Raw genomic sequence first — 19,599 nt, forward strand, 5'->3', positions numbered from 1 at the left:
TCGATCCCACTGCAGATGGTTGTGAGACACCATGTGGTGGCTGGGAATTGAACTCAGGACCTCTGGAAGAGCAGCCAGTGCTCTTAACCGCTGAGCAATCAGCGTGAGAATCAAGTATAAGTTGTCATTTTATAAACTGTCCCCTGACCCTCACAAGTGTTGTGCACCCCCCCTCCCCACACACACGTGCAAATAAGTAAAAATGTGGGGGAAAAAGAGAACCTAAAAAGACATTATCTTCAGGAAGCCTTACCCTAGGAAGGAAGTCCTACGAAGCAGACTTATATGTGCGCTTTCACTGTTCCCTTCTAAAAGCTTCATATACTTGTGTCTGTGAGTGCAGGCACATACAAGGCCACCAGGGGCGTGCAGAGGTCAAAGGACAGCTTCCAGAAGTTGGTTCTCTCTACCTTGTTAGAGGAGCTCTCCTGTAACCCAGCACTGCTGTGGTGAGGCAGAAGGTAGAAAGGGAAGAATTGGCAGACTTTCTCAGGCCAGCTCACCTGGGCACAGCTGATCCTGCCTTAAGCAATGTGGTGGAGCACTGGCCTGGAGCACTAGCCTGGAGCATTGCCCTGGCCTGTGTGAGCCTCTTGGTTCCATCCCAATACCACAACAAACAAACAAACACTTCTGTACTGGATCCAGCATGTACCTGGGTGGGAAGCGCTGGTCTGTAATACTCAAACAAGGTCATTCTTGTCTACAAAGCAAACATAACATTTTTGTTTGAAAAACTGTTTTAGTAAATTTTAAAATATACAGTAAGTTGAAAACATCAAATTTATTTATGAAATACAAGAAAAAAGAAACGCATCTGAATTTTCTGGAAATTGAAATAAAAAATGTGTGCTCCTCATCCTACCTGCCTCAGCCTCACTCCTGACCCTGTGGCAGCTGAGGAGACTTCAGGCCCTTGATTTGTGGGGGCTTCAACTTGAAAGAGGGAGAGATCAGGCAGAAGCCTGTTAGTAGCTCCGCATGGGCACTGGGGTGGGGTGGGGGTGGGAACCCCGGTTTCTCCTGGCTCACTTGCTCACCCAAAAGCCCTCCAACAGCTATTTGCGCTTTAAAGTCTCCCCAAAACTTGCACTAAGGCTTTCCTCACTAGGGATAAAGTTCAGAAACGTAAAGAATGGCAGAAATACCCTTCGGTTTCAAAGGAACCAATATCTAAACCTAAAATGATCAAAAGTGACTTCTCTCTCTTAAAAAAAAAGAAATCTAACCCCACATGGCTTTGTCGGTTTGAAAGGCGGTGCTAATAAACTTGACAAAGAAAAATTAAGTCATTGTCTTCGTGTCTCTACAGCAACAGGAATCTCCTAGGTCTGTGGGCAGCGGAACCACTGAGTTCCAGCAAGCTGGCTAGGTGACTACACGGGGTCTGGGCTCCCCCTGGGAGACTGGGGGTCCTGCGGGGTCTCACTGACTGCTGGGCTGTTGCCACTCAGATTGCCCAGGTGGCTGTTGATGACCCCAAGCTCCTGGATCACCAGGCTCAGGTCCTCGTGGAGTCGAACCACAGCACTCTTCACCTCGGCTAGCAGAGTGCGGATGGCACGTGACTCAGAGTCCCTGGGTAAGCCTGAGCTTTTCTGAAAGCTTGCCTGGGACACCACGGGGAAGTGCGCTCTAGTTAGGGAGGAGAATGCTACCCGGCCACTGCTGGGGCTGTAACTTGGCTTCTTCATGGCTAGATTGGAGTTATCTGGAAGACTGGGGTAATCCTCATCATCTGAAGATGCCGTGCCCGTGGGCGCAAAAGGGTGACGAACTCTGACTGCCTCATTTTTGTATGTGAAGGGGTCAGAAAATGACTGTGGCTGGGGCAGAGTCCAGAAGGCAGAACTGGTCAAAACCGGGGTAAAGCGTCGGGCTGACTTCTCTGGATGGGCCGAGTCAGGAGATGATATAGACAGAGTCGAGAAGGAAGATGCGGCCTCTGAGGCGGTGGAGACTAAAATAGAATAGAGAGAGAGATGTATATTACATACGCTACAACAACTGTGCTGTGCAAACATCTACCTGGAAGGCCTAACCCAGTTCGAATTTTAAGAGTTAAAAATTCATAAACCTGAAAACCCAAAGCAGGAAACTGAGACAAACTTAGAGATGTCTTATATGCCAATAATGTCACGGAAATGAACCTAAAATAGAATGATCAATATTCATCTTGACTTCAAACCCTGCCCAGCATATTTTTACACTACTGCAGACCTTGTCCGCGAGAAGAAGGTGTTAAATCTTCCCCGCCGCCTGACAGCATTTGCTGTCGGCATCTGAAGCAGAAAGGCTGAGAAAGCCCTGACGGGGGTCTTTCATCTTTTTCTCCATACAGATATTATTATAACAAAATAAACTCCAGCAATTCCAGTGAGTCTCATGCATCTTTCCCCCTCTGTGGTCAGATACAATAAAGACTGAGTCCAACCCGCAGAGTGCGGGAGCTCCCCGTTACTGCTCTGCCCACCAAGGGTCTGCGAGCAGCGTGGAAAAAACCACTCACAGTCTGTTTCATAAAAATTAAAGGCTTGAGCACAACTTAATTTTCTTTCAGGCAGAAACCATATCAAACGTTTTCTCCGATCTACCTCACTCTGGTTTCCCACACTATCTTGAGTGTGTTCCTTAAGCGGGCAGACGCTGGGGCTGGAGAGACTGTGGTTCAGTGCTTGCTGCTCTTGCAGAGACCGAGGTTTGGTTCCCGTTACCCACATGGTGGCTCACAGCCATCAGTGACTTTAGTTCCAGGGCATCTGACACCATCTTCTGACCTCCATGGGTACCAGGCACATATGCACATACATACGTGTAGGCTAAACACCTACTCAAATAAAATATGCCTCTGTGAGATTTCTCACTGCATATTATACCTTCCATTAGATTAACTAATTAATTAATTAATTAATTAATGTCCACTAGCACACTTAAAATGATGAGAAATCTATAGTTTTCTTTTATCTTTTACTGGGTTTCACGTAGAAGGTTGTTTTCTTTTCCTGGGTCTCATGTATAGAATGTTGGCCTCAAACTCACTAAGCAGCAGAGGATGACCTTGGACCCCGCTCCTCTTGACCGGGTTTCTCAAGTGCCAGGGTTAGAGGCGTGTCACGACACTAGTTTATGTGGTGCCTGAGACTTGAACCCAGGGCTTCGTGCATACCACCTGAGCACTTTACCCCCTGAGCTACAACCCCAGCCCTCAAGCTGAGTACCCAAGTGTTCCCCAAACATTTTTGGACACAGGACCTTTTTCTTTCCTCTTGGAATACACGCTTAGATTTATTTTTGGATATGTGGTACAAATTGGTGAAATCTAGCCCTCAGGTGTCTGCGATTCACTCTGAACTTGCTACTTTAAAGACTGACTCCACCAGGCGCACAGCGGGAGAGCTGAAGCCTGCCACTCCGCACTGGGGGGGAGGGGAGAGGGGTGCTTTGTTGGTAGATCTCACTACATATTCATGCCTCCTCTGAACTAAATGAGAACTCATAAAAAACCGGCCAGGGCAGGCGGCCACTCTCTATTTTTTGCTTCTAAGCTCTTCAAGGCCCATCTCCAGTTCTCAGGGAAAGTTCCAATCACAAAACTTGTTTTTGGATGCCACGAGTGTTCTCAGCTGGTGAGGCCACAGGGTTGACAGGGAAGCAGGGTCTGCGCATGCTCAAGGCCAGCCGCACTCAGAATCTGGGTCAGGCTAATCCAGCCGCTCGGTCCTGGGGCTGGGAAGGTGGTGCCATGCTAGTGGGCATGTGGGTGAGGAAGACCTCGCTGCCACACTGAACCCGTGTGTTCACGTGCTTTGTGCTGGATCGCAGCTGTCATCTGCCACATCCGTCACCTGGGCTGGCTCTCTGCTGTCCAGCGTCCCTGTCTTCTACTCTCTTCTTTTGCGGTCATTTGGGGATAGCGTAATCACCAGCAGGCCCACAGCAAGGCGGCCCAAGAGGCAAAACCCCGGAATATTCATGTCTGAAAGCGCTGTTCTACCTTCAGGCTTAGCGACAGTTTGTGTAAAGGATTTTAGACAGAAAATCTTTTCCTGTGTACTTAAAATAAAACTCTGTCTGCTTGTCTCTGTCTCTGTCTCTGTCTCTCTCTCTCTCTGTGTGTGTGTGTGTAAGTCAGAGGGCAATCTAGGGCACTGGTCCCCACCTTTCCACCTTGTTTGAGGCAGGGTCTTCTGATCACAGCCCAGTACAGCAGACCAGCTGGCCTGTGAGACTCTGAGGATTCTTTTCCCATCTCTTCCTCCCAGCACAGGGATTACAAAGCTCACTGCCACACATGGTTTATGTGAGTTCTGTGGATCCAAACTCAGATCTCCACAGGAACGTGGCAATCGGTGGACACTAACTCTTGAAGGCTGTCTTCCACTGTCTTCTTGTTCTTCCACTGTCTTCCTATTTCCTGTGAATGATAAGTCATAGCCATTCTGTTCTTTTAAACAAGGTTTATGTTCATTTTATGTGCATGGGTGTTTGCATGCATGCCTGTGAGGTCAGAAGAAAGCACTGATCCCCTAGAACTGCAATTACAGATGGTTGTGTGCCACCATGAGGGTTCTGGGAATCGAACCCAGGTCCTCTGGGAGAGCAGCCGGTGCTCTTGACTTCTGGGCCGCCTCTCTGGTCCTGCTGTTCTAATTCTTATTCATGGCACATGGCACAGAGCCTGCTGCATCTCTGAGGTATTAGTACATTTCCTCTTCGTCCCCAGTACATTAGAATCCTCAATGCTGCGCACTGAAGCAGGGCAGTTTTCATTGACTAAGGTCAAGCGAAAGTGAGTTTTAATCAGGCAACTCATTTCCTTCAGATTCAAATGTCTTCTCAAGGCCTCTATCAGTGAGTTCCTGGCCCCCGGGGTAGCTGTGCTTTCTGTCTCTGTCCCTCTCTCTATCTCTCTCTATCTCTCTCTGTCTCTGTCTCTCTGAACCTCTGGCTTGCATGTTAGAGCAGCTGGGCTATCCTGGTGTGCTCAGTGTGTGTGCACACATTCATGTGTGACGTCCATGTGCACCACTGCAGTCGTGTGGAGGTCAGAGGACACTCTTGGCTGTGGGTCCCCCCGCTTGCACTGTGATACTGGGCTTCTTGCTGACTGACCACTGTGCTCAGGCTGCTCTGTGAGCTCAAGCTCATCTACCTTATCTACTGAGCCATCTCTCCAGACTTCCTTTCTGTTGTAGCTTTTTATTGGTTCTTTGTGAATTTCACAGCACACACCCCAGTCCCATTCATCTCCCCCTCTCCTTGTACCTGCTCTCCACCCTTGTAACCTCCCCCCAACAGAAAAAAATTGTCCTGGAAGCTGTAGTGTTACAGTGTGTCCCACAGTGTACCCTTTGTCCACTGCATTGGCACATTGGTCTGGTATGACGCCTGTGACTTCTGCTACCCTGCTAGTCCTGGAACCTCACTGAGGCTCCTGCTGTTGCCCTGGGTCATGGAGATCCTGTACTTTTAGATCTATAGGATCCACTGGCCCCTTCATGAACTCCAGCAGTTCATCAATGGAGTAGACGTTGCGGTGGCTCAACTCAAAGCCCTGGATCTGGGCATGAGAGGCCTCTGCGCTGCTCAGTCCACTTTCCCAAGTGCTGTGGCTGGTGGGGGGCAGGGCCAGTTCTTCTGCTCTCATGACCCCAGGGCCACATTTCCTGCCTGCTGCAGGTAGTGAAGGGCGAGGGAGATGGAGGGTATGCCACCACACGGGAGATGAGTGGTAGGGCCATCTCTCTCACACTTGTATCCTTGGAGCAGGCTCACCTGCAGCTTCCACAATGAGCAACTTCCTGGTCTCCTGAGCACTGTAGCCGGCTAGGGGCAGGGCCGGCTCTCTCATGATGCCCAGGTGAGGGGCGAGGCCAGTTCTGTAGTTTCTCAGCTATCAACAAGTTACTGGGCAGCAGCCCAGGCCAGGGACATCTGCCCAGCCTTTGGTGGGAACAGACCCCTGCTGTTGCAGGGCCATGGACCCAGACATGGACCCCAGTGGCAGCACAGGCCAGGACCTACCATGGTCCCAGGGGCCATCACCGGCTACTCACGTCAGGCTGCTCCCCACTACCCTCGAGTCTCCAGTTCTGCCTCTTCATTGTGCCCACATCCTTCTCTTTCTCTTCCGTTGATTTGCTCTTCTTACTGGTGCTCAGGGACTCTGAGTGGCTGGGCTGTGCACTATGGTGCCAGCCGGGGTTATCCTGGGCATGGTCTGTCCCCCAACCCCCTGGCCTACACAGCAGCAGACTGGCCGTCATCTCAGGCCCCCCCCCCTTTCAGGAAATGGTAAAGTGTTAATCATTCAGACGTTCTCAGGTCAGAGCACTGAGCCTAGACTAGCGTCCTCCTCTCTGCCACCTGCTGATGTGACGCATCATGTGAACTGAACGGCAGCCTCACCTGCGAGGCTTCTAGGGGCAGGCCCAGCCCTCTTTCATATATTACTGGGGTCAGCGCTCTCCGTCCACCCTGAGGTCAGCTTATCCTGGAAGTGTCTTCACCGCTTGCTTCCTGTTTCCCCTCTCTCTTTGCCCTGCTTCTTTGAGGTTTTGTTAGCCTGAGTATCCAATCCTTCTGATAAATTTCTTGTTTCTGCAGGATTTTATTGAGGCTTTTTTTTTTTTTTTTTGTGGTTCTCAGAAATTCTCAAAACTGTTTGTTCTTGTTTCAGAGACACATCGTACTTTTTTTTTTTTGTCTTGTTTTGGTTTTGGTTTTTTCAAGACAGGGTTTCTCTGTATAGTCCTGGCTGTCCTGGAACTCACTCTGTAGACCAGGCTGGCCTCGAACTCACAGAGATCTGCCTGCCTCTGCCTGCCAAGTGCTAGGATTAAAGGAGTGAGCCACCACCACCTAGCTCTTTGTGTGTGGGATGGGTCTTAAACATTTTTAAAGTCGTTTCTCTTCCCTTCTTAGTGAAAATTTCCCCATTGTGTTTCCACAGTGTTCCATGTGAGAGGCCTTTCCAGGAGTCTCCCATTCCATGTTTGCTCAAGGTTAAAATCAGGGTGAAAGCTGACAGAAGCTTTGGAAATGAGTGTGAGGTGCCAACTTAGGGGCCCAGAGAAGAGTTGCTTGGGCGATGGGAACTCCGGATGCCAGCAAATCAGCTTTCTCCTGAGGCAGGTTAGCTTCTCCTTGCAGTCTGCCTATTGCTGCCAGGAGAAGGAGGGTGTGGCTTCCAGTGTGCTTGCAGCCATGGGGGAGGGGTGCCAGCATGTGGCTGGCTCTGCTCACTCATCCCCACCGCTGTTCACTCACTTCAGAGACCCACCAACTACTCTCTCCAGGTTTTCAGACCTCAACTCTGGGTGTTTCAGGGGTGGGTGCTATTCAAGAAAACCGAATGTCTCAACATGAGGCCCGAGGATAGAACTCATTTTTATCTTATTCTTTTATATTATTATGATGGTGACGTGGTCTTTTTTTTGGGTATGTATGTATGGTTTCTCTAAGTAACCCAGCAGTCCTGAAACTCACTATGTACATCAGAGCAGTCTCAATCTCTGATTTCCCTGCCTCTGCCTCCTAGTGCTGGGATTATAGAATTCATTTTTAAACAACTGCTTTCTGGCTCTCTTTAGCATTTGCCATGGTTTACACGTGGTTTATCTCCACAGGCTCATGTGTCAGAAGCATGCTTCCCAATGTTGCCTTAAGAGATGGCGGGTCATTTAAGGGGTTGGCCCTAGTAGGAGATAATCAGGTCATTGGGGATTCTGCCCATGGGAAGGATTGTTAATTTCTTACAGAACTTAGGCTAGTTCTTGTGGAAACGACTTGTAATAAAGAGCAAGCCCGACCACCAAGCCCTTCTCTGGCTTCTTATCATGTGGTTTTTCCGCTCTCATGTTCTGCTATCCCTGATGCTGCCAAGGGACCTGCACCAGAGCTGAGCAGATACTCTTAGAAATTCAAAACTCTGCGCTAAGTAAACCTTTTCTTATGGACAAAGTATCCCGCCTCCAGTATTGCATAATAACAGTAGAACACTAATACATCATTGGATGTGGAATAGATTTTATAACCTCATTTTAAACATGATGCAAAGGAATTTAGTGTTAGAAGTCTTTCCCAGATCACAAAGTTAAAAGAGGCAGGGGTGGGACTCAGAATCAAGTATCTCTGATGTCATCATCACATGATGTCACATTCTGTGAGCTGCACTCTCCCACTGCACTCCCCCACTGCTCCATTGTGCTGGAATTAGTTCTACTCTGTACAGAATTATGTTAAATTATGGGTATAAAAGTAAGAAAAGTAATCAGGACAGTGAAGGGACACAGCATCTATGGGAGTGGCTGACAGACATGTTAATCTTTATCCAAAGGGGATGACAGAAGAAAAAAAGAAAAGAAAGAAACCCTATTTCATGAGTTGGAAATCTCCTACTGTGGTGGGAGTTAGCAATGGCGTTGGTACGTGGAAGTCAGGGGGAAACGGCTGTGGCTGCAGAATGAAGAAGGCTGTCATGGGTGGAAGCTCAAGGGTCCTCGCAGCCTCACACTCCGAATGCTCGCTCCCTAGGTAGTGGTGATATCTTTTGGAGGTGGGGCCTCACTGGCAGCAGCAGGCCACTAGGCTGCGGTCCTGGGGGGGGGGGTGTCATCCGTGCCTGCTTCTTGTCTCACTGCTGCTCTGTCCATCACGATCCGAGCCTCCTCTACAGGACTCCACTGCTCTGCGCCTTCCTCACCACCATGGCTGAATCTTTGGAAACCATGAGCTGAAAAAAAAAAGTCTCTTTTCCCCCCCTAAGATGTCCTGGCAGTAACCAATCCAAGGACTTACTAATATTAATTAAATGAATTACTAGTATAATTTCCAAATGAGAGGCGCATTCCAGGGGAAATGGCGGCTTTCCTGACATTCAGGGAGCATGTAATTCCCTGGCAAGGAGGTCGTGCATCCAATGGCAGAAAGACATGTTCTTGAATGAAATTTGGAAATTCTGGGACCCAAAACATATTTACTAGAGTACTAAGAAACTATTTCAGAAGCAGTATTTGGCATAAGGCCAGAAGTGTGCATGACTACAAGGAGACAGAGTCTTCTGATCACGAGGCAGCTCCACACGTGAGCTCACAGGGGCTGCGGCCACATGGACCAGACCTGTGCTAAGTCAGACCAAATGGCTGCGCAGAGACTGGGTAGGGGTGGGGCAGAAAGTCCTAAGGATAGCTTAGGAGCTAATGGCAACTCCTCCCTGCCCAGGGAGGGAGGGTCAGCTTTCTAGCTCCTGACTAGAGTTCCAGGAGCACCACACAACACATCTAAGAATATTTGGGCAGCACGACAGGCCTTGATGGGGTAGGTAGGGAAGAACGCAAAATTGGGTGGGAAAGAACGGGGGGGGGGCTAAAGGGGGGCTGAGGGTAGATATAGAAAAAAAAGAAAATCAGAGAATTTGAACTTGCTCTGTTTAGGAAGAAGGCCCTCAGAGAAAAGCTCTAAGGAGCTACAAGGATAAAGAAATAAAGGGATCGACCATTAGTGAGGAGCTATGCCCACACAAGGGCACACACATGAGGCCACGAAGACCCACAGTGGCTCTTAACTGTGGGCTGGGACTCCTTCGAAGTTGCATATCGGATATCCTGCACACCAGATGTTTACATTATGAGTCACAATAATAGGGAGGTTACAGTCATGAAGTAGCGATGAAATAATTTTATGGTTGGGGGTCAACACAACATGTATTGAAGGCTCGCAGCATTAGGAAGGTTGAGAACCGTGTCCCAGTACTTTGTGTTCCTGTCAGCAACACCCAGGGACTCGTCTGAGTGTGGCTCTCAGGCCTTCCCTGAACCTAATGAACTGGAAGCAAGGCTGGGCTGAGAAAAGCTGAGTTTCCCAGGCTCCAGGTATTTCTGAAGTAGGAACCAGCGCGTCCTTCTCTGGCCACCTTCCTGTGGCTTTTGTGCCACCACCACTGAGTGACAGCCAGTGCTGGGCTCCAGCTCTCTCTGCAGGCTCAGCGCCTGTGAAAAGCCACTCAGCGCTAATTGCTGCTCACCAATTCCCTTTTGTTTCCAAACACTCTGCAGCTGCATTGCACCCTTCAATCTGCTCCTGGGGCTCTCCTCCACTGCCTCTTCTCTGGCTCCCCACAGAAGCGATGTGGGCACCCTGGTAGCATCCATCCTCTCTGTGTAGTGAATATCACAATAAGATACAGTAAGTGACTGTGTCTTAGAAGCTGGTCCTGTGATACACATGGGCCAATTGTCAGCTGCCCCAAAACAGCACTGATGAATTCATTCCAAATGGTGATGTGTTATCTTTAACCGTTTATACTGTAAATGCAGAAGACTTGCTAATTAAGATATAATAGTTTTCAATTTAAATGGCATTTAGAATTATGTTACAAAGATGAAAAATATACATTTCCAGGGATATTAAAATGTTGCGTGACCGTGCATGTGTTTATCTGGAGCAGCAGGCCCTGATGCCCAAACAGCTTCCTTTTTCAATTCTGAATTTTTCTCTTTCAGTGTTCCCGATGGTGTACAATGACTTCCAAATGAACAATACATACAAGCTAAAGTACTGTCATTTCCCCCCTTAAGAAATGTAACATTTTATATTAATGTTTGCAAAGGATTTATTTATGATTTTAAAAGCAGAAACAAACTAAAATGCCCTCTAATTTATCAATGGGTCAGTAGTTCTGTTACCTGCATAATGGAATACTATCTGGTCATGAAGAAGGATGGACTGATGCATGCTGCAACTCTCAAACTATGCTGAGAGAACAGAGCTGACAGCAGGGCCTCATAGGGGATGGTGGTGTGTCTGTGAAATGTCCAGAAAAGGCAGCATACAGGCACAGAGAGGTTTGGCAGAGGCCAACAGCCAGGGAGAGATTGGGAAGAGCCTGCTCTCCAGTGCAGGGCTTTCTGAGGCAAGTAAAGTGCTCTAGAATGTGGGCAGCTGCACAACTCTGGGAAGATATAAAATGCACCAAAGTACATGCTTACGTGTGTCATGCATGCACTAGTGCATGTGTGCATGTGTCCTTGGTTGCGCTGACTCATTTTCTGAGTCCTGGTCTCTCACTGAACCTGGAGCTCACCAATCAGCCTAGGCTGGCAGGTCAGGAACAGCCCCAGAGATCCTCCTGTCCCTGCTGCCCCAGTGCTGAGATTACAGCCGAAGGAGGCCACGCCTGGCTTTTTACACAGGTGCTAGGGATTTGAACTCAGGTCCTTACGATTGTGCAGCAGGCGGGTGTTCTTACCCACCGAACCATCTCCTCAGCCCCACATTTCCTCATTTTTTTTTTAAAGGGAATGTTTTCTCCTGGCTCTGAAGGCTTTTACAGTTCACAGTGTGCTGTGCCCACTTGGCTATCTCACCAGCAGAGGTGAACCAGCAAAGAACTGCACAGAACTAACTATTGACCAAAGACAGAAGCAGTCCAAGGCCAGAGCACACAGCACTGCCGTCCCGCATCATGGCAGGCTGTTCACCTCTAAAAGGACTATCCTGCAGGCAGCTGTGACTGAGAGCAGGGGGTGACCACATCATTCCTGTTATTCCCCATCTGTTTAGGGTGATAAGGAAACAGAATGACAGAAAACAGTAAGCAGTCTGAACTACAGATAGTAAGAAAAGCAAGCCGAGGGAGGCAGGGGTCCCTCTTCAGTACCAAGGGTCAGAAGGAGCAGACATTCAGGAGAGAACTGAGGTGTGCAGATAGCGCCTTCACCTACACAAGGTCACTGAGACAGACATGCCCAAGAGCTTTTGAATTTGCTCAATTACTTCACTCCAAAGAGTTAATGATGCTGGACCAGGGCCCTTCACATAAACACTCTGCAAAGGCAGAAGAGGGTCCTCATTCTCTCTCACCCTAGTGTAGTCTTAGGAGGTGAGATGTCCATCCAGACTCATTTCCTGAATTCCATAATGGCTATGACCTTCAGCCACCTGGAACAAGTTGCTTCCATGCTCTCAAGTCTGGGTCCCCAAATTGCTTTACTTCTCCCTCCCATCTGACTCTCCCATCACCCTTCAGTGTTCACAGGGGCCCCACTGAGGCTGCAGCACCAGAGCCCCTCTGTGCTTCCCCCAGTATCCACCCTTTCCTTTCTCCTCAGATTCCCATCACCAATTCTTCCGCTGCCGCTGCCCTGCCATTCCCACACTCCGCCAGTGCTTTCTGCCTCATCTGCTAACTTGCATTCCTTTGCTGTAAGGACCAGATGTCGAGCACTGTGGTCTCCAGGCTGTGTGCCCTGGGTTGCAGTTACTGTCCTTTACTGCCACTGCAGCACAAAAGCAATCAGGCAGGCTGCGTGCCAGGCGCTCTCTTCCCCAGCACAGGCTGTGGCCAGAGGCGGTCTTCTGCTGGCCTCATCCTGACCCTGTGAGAGTGAATTCTCTTTCATCCTGCAGCCAGGCTGCAGTTCCTAGAGAACAGAGCTCTGTGAGGCAGAGGGATGGGTGTCTGCTCCTGCAGGATCAGTGTTTCCTCAGCTTCTCCTGCCAGAAGGCACTCTTCATTTCTCTACCATTCCAAGCTGTCCGCCAGGTTCTGCAGGAGTCTTCCAGTCTTCCGTTACTTTATTGCTGTTGTGACCAACTCAAGAGAGGAAGGGTTAACTTTGGGCCACAGTTCAGTTGCACATTGTGGTGTGGAGATCATGGTGCCAGGAGCACAGGGTGGCTGGCCGCATTGTATGCCTAGTCAGGAAGCAGAGAGTTGGACGCTGGTGCTCTGCTCCCTGAGCCCATGAATTACTGGCGCCCACAGCGGGGTGGGTCTTTCCACTTCAATTAACCGGATCTACAAAGTCCCTCACAGCCCAGATGTCTGTCTTCTGGGTGATCCTAGATCCTGTCAAGTTGCCAGTCAAAGTTGCCATCACAGGTGTCCCCACCCCCATTCTCCCATCCCATTGCCCCATCCCTCCACCCCCTGGCAAGAAGGAACTGAGGCTGGGACTTAGGAAGCAGGCTATATAGAGTTACTGGAGGAAACAGTCTCTTGTCTACACAAAAGCACTTTCTTTCTGGGTTCTGGATGCAGGTCCAACTTCCCAGGGGAATGCCCCACTGGAACCCCTGGCTACCTCCTGGCACCTCTTTCTCTGCAGTCTTTAGTCACTCTGCACTAGAATTACTGTGAATTCTAGTCTGAATTAGAATTACTAAGTGGTTAGAAGCTGTCTGATGGGTGCTGGGAACCAAGCTTAGGTCCTTGGTGACAGTAGCTGGGCTCTCAACTGCTGAGCATCTCTCCAGCCCTCAAGTTCAAACTGCTTAACCGCCCCTGGGACTCCTGTCCCTCTGGCTTAGTGCACCAGTGTCCCCTTCTCTATTTCTCCTGAACCTGCACCATTTCTGCTGTCTAAGCTGCTTTTAGTTGACTTATGAAACACTAACACCTGCGGTATATGGGTTCTGTGCCCGATGCTGGGGGCTCAGCCATACACAGGGCAGGCAGGGGTCCTACTTACATTCATCGGGAGGAATGCACCCGATGAGTCTATGTGTGGCTGTTGTTTAGTAAGAGTAACAGGAGGTGTTATGGAGCATATAAATCCCAAGGACACATGCTTGGGATGCTCTCAGAAGGCAGGGATGAATGGGGCCAGGGCTAATGGGGCAGGGATGAATGGGGCAGGGGTGAATGGGGCAGGGGCGAATGGGCAGGGGTGAATGGGGCAGGGGTGAATGAGGTAGGGGTGGGCAGGTGGATGCCAGTAAGAGGGAACTGCAATAGAGGATGAAACAAGAAGTATCTGACAAGAGAACACAGGCTGCTGAGAGGCAGAAACCCGGCTGTTCAGGGCTTGGAAAGCGATTTGTTCTTTTTGTGAAAAAAATGGTAATCAATCCACAGCTGAATGGCTGCTTCATGGGGGAATGAGCTGGAGCTTTCCAGAACCTCTGTGCTCAGTTACCTCTCTGTACTTTCCTCAGGGGGAAGCCTTTTTCTGGGAGGAAGGTGTTGTGAGGTCCAGTTTTATGTCAACTTGACACAAACTAGAGTCATCTGAAAGCAGGGGACTGCTATTGAGGAAATGCCTCCATAAATTCCAGATGTAAGGTATTTTCTCAATTAGTGATCCATGGGGGAGGACCCAGCCCATTGTGGGTGGTGCCACCCCTGGGCTGGCGGTCCTGGGTTCTATAAGAAAGCAGGCCGAGCAAGCCACGACAAGCAAAGCCAGTAAGAAACACTCCTTTATGGCCTCTGCATCAGTTCCTGCCTCTGAATTCCTGCCCTGACTCCCCACAGTGATGGATGGTTACCTGGAAGTGTAAGATGAAATAAATCCTTTTATTCTCAAGTTGCTTTTGGTCATGGTGTTCCATTATAGCAACAGAAACCCCAACTACGACAGGTGTGTATTGTCTGAGAAGGCACGAGAAGGACACCAACAGAGAGCTCCTGAGGAGCGGGCTGAGGGTGTGCAGTTCCAAACATACGTGCATCTGAGTAGCAGCAGCAGAGATTGCACAACTGAGTATCAAGTCCCCCACAGAGGGCTTGGCTTCTGTGAACTCCATGTAGCAGAGCCATTATGAATCTGTCCCACACATGAGGCACATGTTAATACTGTATGTTAATACTGTATGTTAATACTGTATGTTAATACTGTATGTTAACACAGTGACGCCAGGTGCCTCACCCAGTTACTAAACTGTGAGCGGCAGGGGAACTGGGATCATAAACCCAGACGGTCTGGCTCTGGAGCCCGCGCTGCCGCAGGAATGCTTTCAGCCTATTAGGAGCCCTCTTTAGGGCTCCTGGTGAGGGTTAAGGTGTTTGGTTTAGTCTCCAGTCTCCCCAGCACTGACAACTCTACCGTCCGTCATTCTTTAGCAAATTCAGTGAATCTTCTATAAGGGCTCTCTGGGCTGTTGAGATGGCTCAGCGGGATGGCACCTGCTGCCACGCCCGATCAGCTGGGTCCTATCCCTGGGCCTCACACAAAAAAGTGAAAAAAGAGAATTCTGCAGTTTGTTCTCTGACGTCCATAATTGAGCTGTGGCACATGCACACATACATATCCAGGATAGATAGATGATAGATAGATAGACAGATAGATAGATAGACAGACAGACAGATAGACAGATGCAATAACTTGAAAGTAGTAACCAACACAAACATAATTTAGTGCTAACTTAGTAACAGACATTTTAACAATTTGCAGTAAGTGTATGATTCATCAATGTCACATAAATGTATTAGCTATCTCTCCAGCCATCATCTACCTACCCATCTCTCTCTCCCATTAACAAAATTGGAAAGAGAAATTAAGGTCCAAATGAATTTTTAAAGAAATCAAATATAGATTATAACTAAGAGTCAGGGAAGAAACGGGGCAGGCAGATTAAGCACCGCTGCAGTACTGGAGGACAGACTAACTCTGTTGCTACCCAGCCAGTCTTCCTGACTGCCGGCCAGGGCCTCACCTAGGGCCCGCACTCCAACAGCTGTGAAAGTTTCACACTATAAAATCAATGTTCCTGTCTCCCAAATACATGCACTGTGGCATCTTGCTTCCTGATGCGTCTCGAACGGTTCTGCTTTGGGCTATTTTGCATGCTTTATATTTCCCATGGAAAGCAGGTAAGATCCAACTTGCTGACGTCTAAGATGCCTTCTACCCACAAAAGCCTTCTGGGGCTGCACCGAGTCAGCAGAGTAACACGGAGAAGCAGTGTCTTGGCCAGTGTTGCTAACTGCCCGCTTGCTCAGGGCCTCAGCTGCTCTCAGAAACAGTGCATAGTTTTCAGTGCCGGGACTGCTTCACTTTTTCCGAGACATGGTCTCATGTACCCCAGGATAGCCTCTGCTAAGTAGCTGAGAAGGATTTTGAACTTCTGATCTGTCCACACCTCCCAAGGGTTGGGATTATAGGTGTGTGCCCCCATGGCTGGTTTATGCAGGGTTCAGGATGGAACGCAGGGCTTCCTACATCCTACCAACTGGGTCACATTCCAGTCCTTAGTGCAAGATTTTTTAAAATGCTACTAATGTAAACAATACTGTTCCTTTGCTTTTTGTTATTTTTAAAAAGATTGTGGGCGTGCATGCACACGTGCACCTGCGTGCACGTGTGCATGCACACACCATATGTGAGCTAGAGTCACAGGCAGCTGGGAACTACTCAGTGTGGTTCTGGAAAGGAATCTTTGGCCCTCTGCAAGGGCAGTGCAAGCGTTTAACTGTAAAGCCATCTCTCAGGTCCCTTTAATTCTAACTTGTAATATAATTTCCATTTTGTTTGGAGATAGACCCCTGTTCTGTAGCCCAGGCAGGCCCTGGTTGTTGTTCATTTTTTTATGGTGACCTTATGTCCTTTTGGGTGTGTTGTGAATTTTCTACATATAGAATCATGCTGTTATTGGACAAAGGCAATGCTCTCTTTTCCTTTCCAGCATTCACGCCATCTCTTATGGCCTACTTGCTGCACCGGGCCCTCTCACACACTGCTGAATAGAAGCGGTACAGGAACGCAGGCGTCCTCCTTCTGAAGCAGTCGGAACGGCACTGGTTCTTTCATCATTAATTATGTCTGCAGCCGAATTTTAAAATACGCTCGTTATCAGCTTTGAGGGAAGTTCCTTTTTATTCCTAATTTGCTTACATTTTTTATAATCATAATTGAATGTAGAATTGTATCAATTTTCTACACGAATCAAGATAATTATATCATTTTAAATCTTATTCTATTAATGTGGTGGATTGCACAATTCATTTTCAAATGTCAGGCCCACACTACAGCCCTGGAGGAACCCCTGGGTCATGGCGAGTGGCTCTCCTCAGGCTTGGTGGATGCGATTCCTAACATCTTAGGAATTTCCTCATCTGATGTTAATCTATGTTGTTCTCTAACTTACTTTTCTTGCATTGGTTTTCGGACCTGGGCAGCAGATTACCATGGGGTAACCTTACCATGGGGTAGATTACCTTGTCAGTGCTCAGGAAGCACCAGTGGGAGACTAACGCTTCTCCTTCCTTAGAATGTACCGGAAAACTACACAGGGCTGATGCACTGTTTCTAAGACGTTTCTGGAAATATACTCAGTATATATGTTTGTGTATATATGCATTTCCCTAATACATATGTATGTGTGTATTTAATATATATGCCTTTAACATAGATATATGTGCATATATTATAATATACACCTTCCACATGGTACCACACACACACACGCGCGCGCACATGCACACACACACATCTATCATTTATTTATGACCTTTGACAAATACAAAGGTCATCTCAGGTCAGTTTCAGTCATTTACCAGCTTATCCATTCCAAGTAAGGAGCTAAACCCATTGATATGTAATACTCTATTATAATCCTTTGAAGTTGGTATTTATAGGAGATTCTCTATCACCCCTCCCCATGGCTGGGGATTATACCTGGGGTTCAAGCAAACTAAGCAAGTGCTCTCCCACTGAGCTATATCCCCACTCCCTGTTTACTGTCTTTCTTACGATCAGCCACTGTTGGAAGTATTTCCTCATTTAACCTTAAGTTTCTTCTTGGTCTCACGGAAAGCATTTAGAGTTTTTCTGAGAATTTCATTATCATTTTCTAACTTAATGTATCTGGAGAACATATACTTCCAAGTTTAGGTTTTTAAAAGGTATTGCTAGATTTTATCTTTGCATGTATAAGGGTGCACGTGTGTGTGTGTGTGTGTGTGTGTGTGTATGTGTGTGTGTATGTGTGTGTATGTGTGTATGTGTGTGTGTGTGTGTGTGTGTGTGTGTGTGTATTTACAAGGGGAGCAGAGGCTGGCGTAGGATGTCTTCATTGTTCTTCACTTGAGGTTTTGAGCTAGGACATTTTGTAGAACTTGGAGTTTGCCAACTCACTAGTCTGACTAGGCATTTTGTCCAGGGGATGCCATCTCACCTTCCTAGCCTGGTACTGTAAGGGCCTGGCACGCCCAGCTTTGTGTGATTACTAGAGATAAAATTCAGGCCCTCGGGCACCTACAGCAGACATTACTGGCTAGCCAGTCATCCAAACTCCATTATTTTGTTCCATTTGTTTGATTTTTATTCTTAGTTCTTTAAAAAAATTTATTTATTTATTTATTTATTTATTTATTTATTTATTATGTATATAGTGTTCTGCCTTCATATATGCCTGCATGCCAGGAGGAGGCATCAGATCTTATTACAGATAGCCGTGAGCCACCATGTGGTTGCTGGAAACTGAACTCAGGACTTCTGGAAGAGCAGAGGGTGCTTTTAACCACTGAGTCATCTCTCCAATCCCTTTCTTTCTTTTGTATTAAATATAGCTCTAGTATTATAAATTAATTTTCTCTTTCTTTCTTCTTTCTTTGTAGTTTGGGGATAGAACCTGGGGCTTTCTGCATCCACAGCAAGTGTTCTACCTTGGGCTAGAGCCCCAGCACTTAGTTTTGTAAGATACGGTCTTGCTGTATTCCCCAGGCTGACCCATGAACTCTCTGTCCTTTGGCGTCTGCCTCTGCTGAGTTACAGGTTTGAACATCACACCCAGAACCACACTTTCCCCTTTCTTTTTAAAAGGCTTACTATTCTAAACAATGTGTGTGTAAGTGTGCCCGTGTGTGGGTGTGTGCACGTGGGTGCAGGCACTCATGGAGGCCAGCGGTGAGTCAGATCTTCTGCAGTTAAGATTACCAGCACTGTGAGCTGCCTGACAAGGACGCTGGAACCAACTTCAGACCCCTGCTGGGCCACCTTGCCAGCTTATGCTCTCTGTTTTAAAAGTGTGATTAAATACATGTTTACCTTTCCACGAGTTAGGGTTAATATTGCAGTATTTTGTGTAAAATGTGGACTTCATTAAATGGTGCAACCTCATGAACTCCATGTTCTTTATGTTGTGATGTTACATTATTTCTATCTGTGTTTTAAACACAAAAATACAGAATTATAATTTTGCATGCATATTCTCTCTCTCTCTCCCCTCTCTCCTCTCTCTCTCTCTCTCTCTCTCTCTCTCTCTCTCTCTCTCTCTCTTTGAGACAGGGTTTCTCTGTGTAGCCCTGGCTGTCCTGGAACTCACTCTGTAGACCAGGCTGGACTTGAACTCAGAAATCGCCTGCCTCTGCCTCCCGAGTGCTGGAATTACAGGCGTGCACCACCACCGCCCGGCTTTGCATGTATATTTTCTACATGTGCTTTTCCTTTTTTAAAAAGATTTACTTATTTTATTCACACCAGAAGAATGCATCAGATCCCATTACAGATGGTTGTGAGCCACCATGTGGTTGCTGGGAATTGAACCCAGGACTTCTGGAAGAGCAGCCAGTGCTCTTCACTCAGATTCCTGGAATGTATCTCTCCAGCCATACATGTGCTTTTTAAATGAGAAGGAAAACAGTATTTTATATTTATTCATATATTTGTCATTTCCAAGACATTTTTGTAGATTCAAATTATAGTATAGGTTCCTATTTGTAAAAAATGTCCCTCACATTTTTGTAGATGTTTTTATAGATTTCTTGCTTATGAGTTAAGTTTCTGTCTTTGAACACTTTTCTCATTTATTTAATTTTTTTCTAGATATGGAATTCCTGGCTGACAGATTTTATCTTCTGACCTGTGAGCTGGCCTC

At 47.6% G+C, this 19,599-nt stretch overlaps 1 protein-coding gene and 1 non-coding gene across 3 annotated transcripts in view; both read right to left on the minus strand.

Annotated features, from left to right (window-relative positions):
• Window positions 1-769: 769 nt before the first annotated feature.
• The window catches only part of Enthd1 (ENTH domain containing 1), a 107,019-nt gene continuing 88,189 nt past the window's right edge, over window positions 770-19,599 (minus strand). For both annotated transcript variants that reach the window (XM_052160728.1, XM_052160729.1), the window contains exon 6: window positions 770-1,960. In XM_052160728.1, coding sequence (XP_052016688.1) covers window positions 1,377-1,960 — 584 coding nt within the window. In that variant the 3' untranslated portion in view covers window positions 770-1,376. The remainder of the gene's footprint in view (window positions 1,961-19,599) is intronic.
• Window positions 6,299-6,430, minus strand: LOC127668265 (small nucleolar RNA SNORA17). The gene has a single exon (XR_007974044.1). It is a non-coding gene; the product is annotated as a small nucleolar RNA SNORA17 (small nucleolar RNA).

This window comes from Apodemus sylvaticus, chromosome 17 (genome assembly GCF_947179515.1).
Source record: "Apodemus sylvaticus chromosome 17, mApoSyl1.1, whole genome shotgun sequence".
Classification (NCBI taxonomy): Eukaryota; Metazoa; Chordata; class Mammalia; order Rodentia; family Muridae; genus Apodemus; species Apodemus sylvaticus.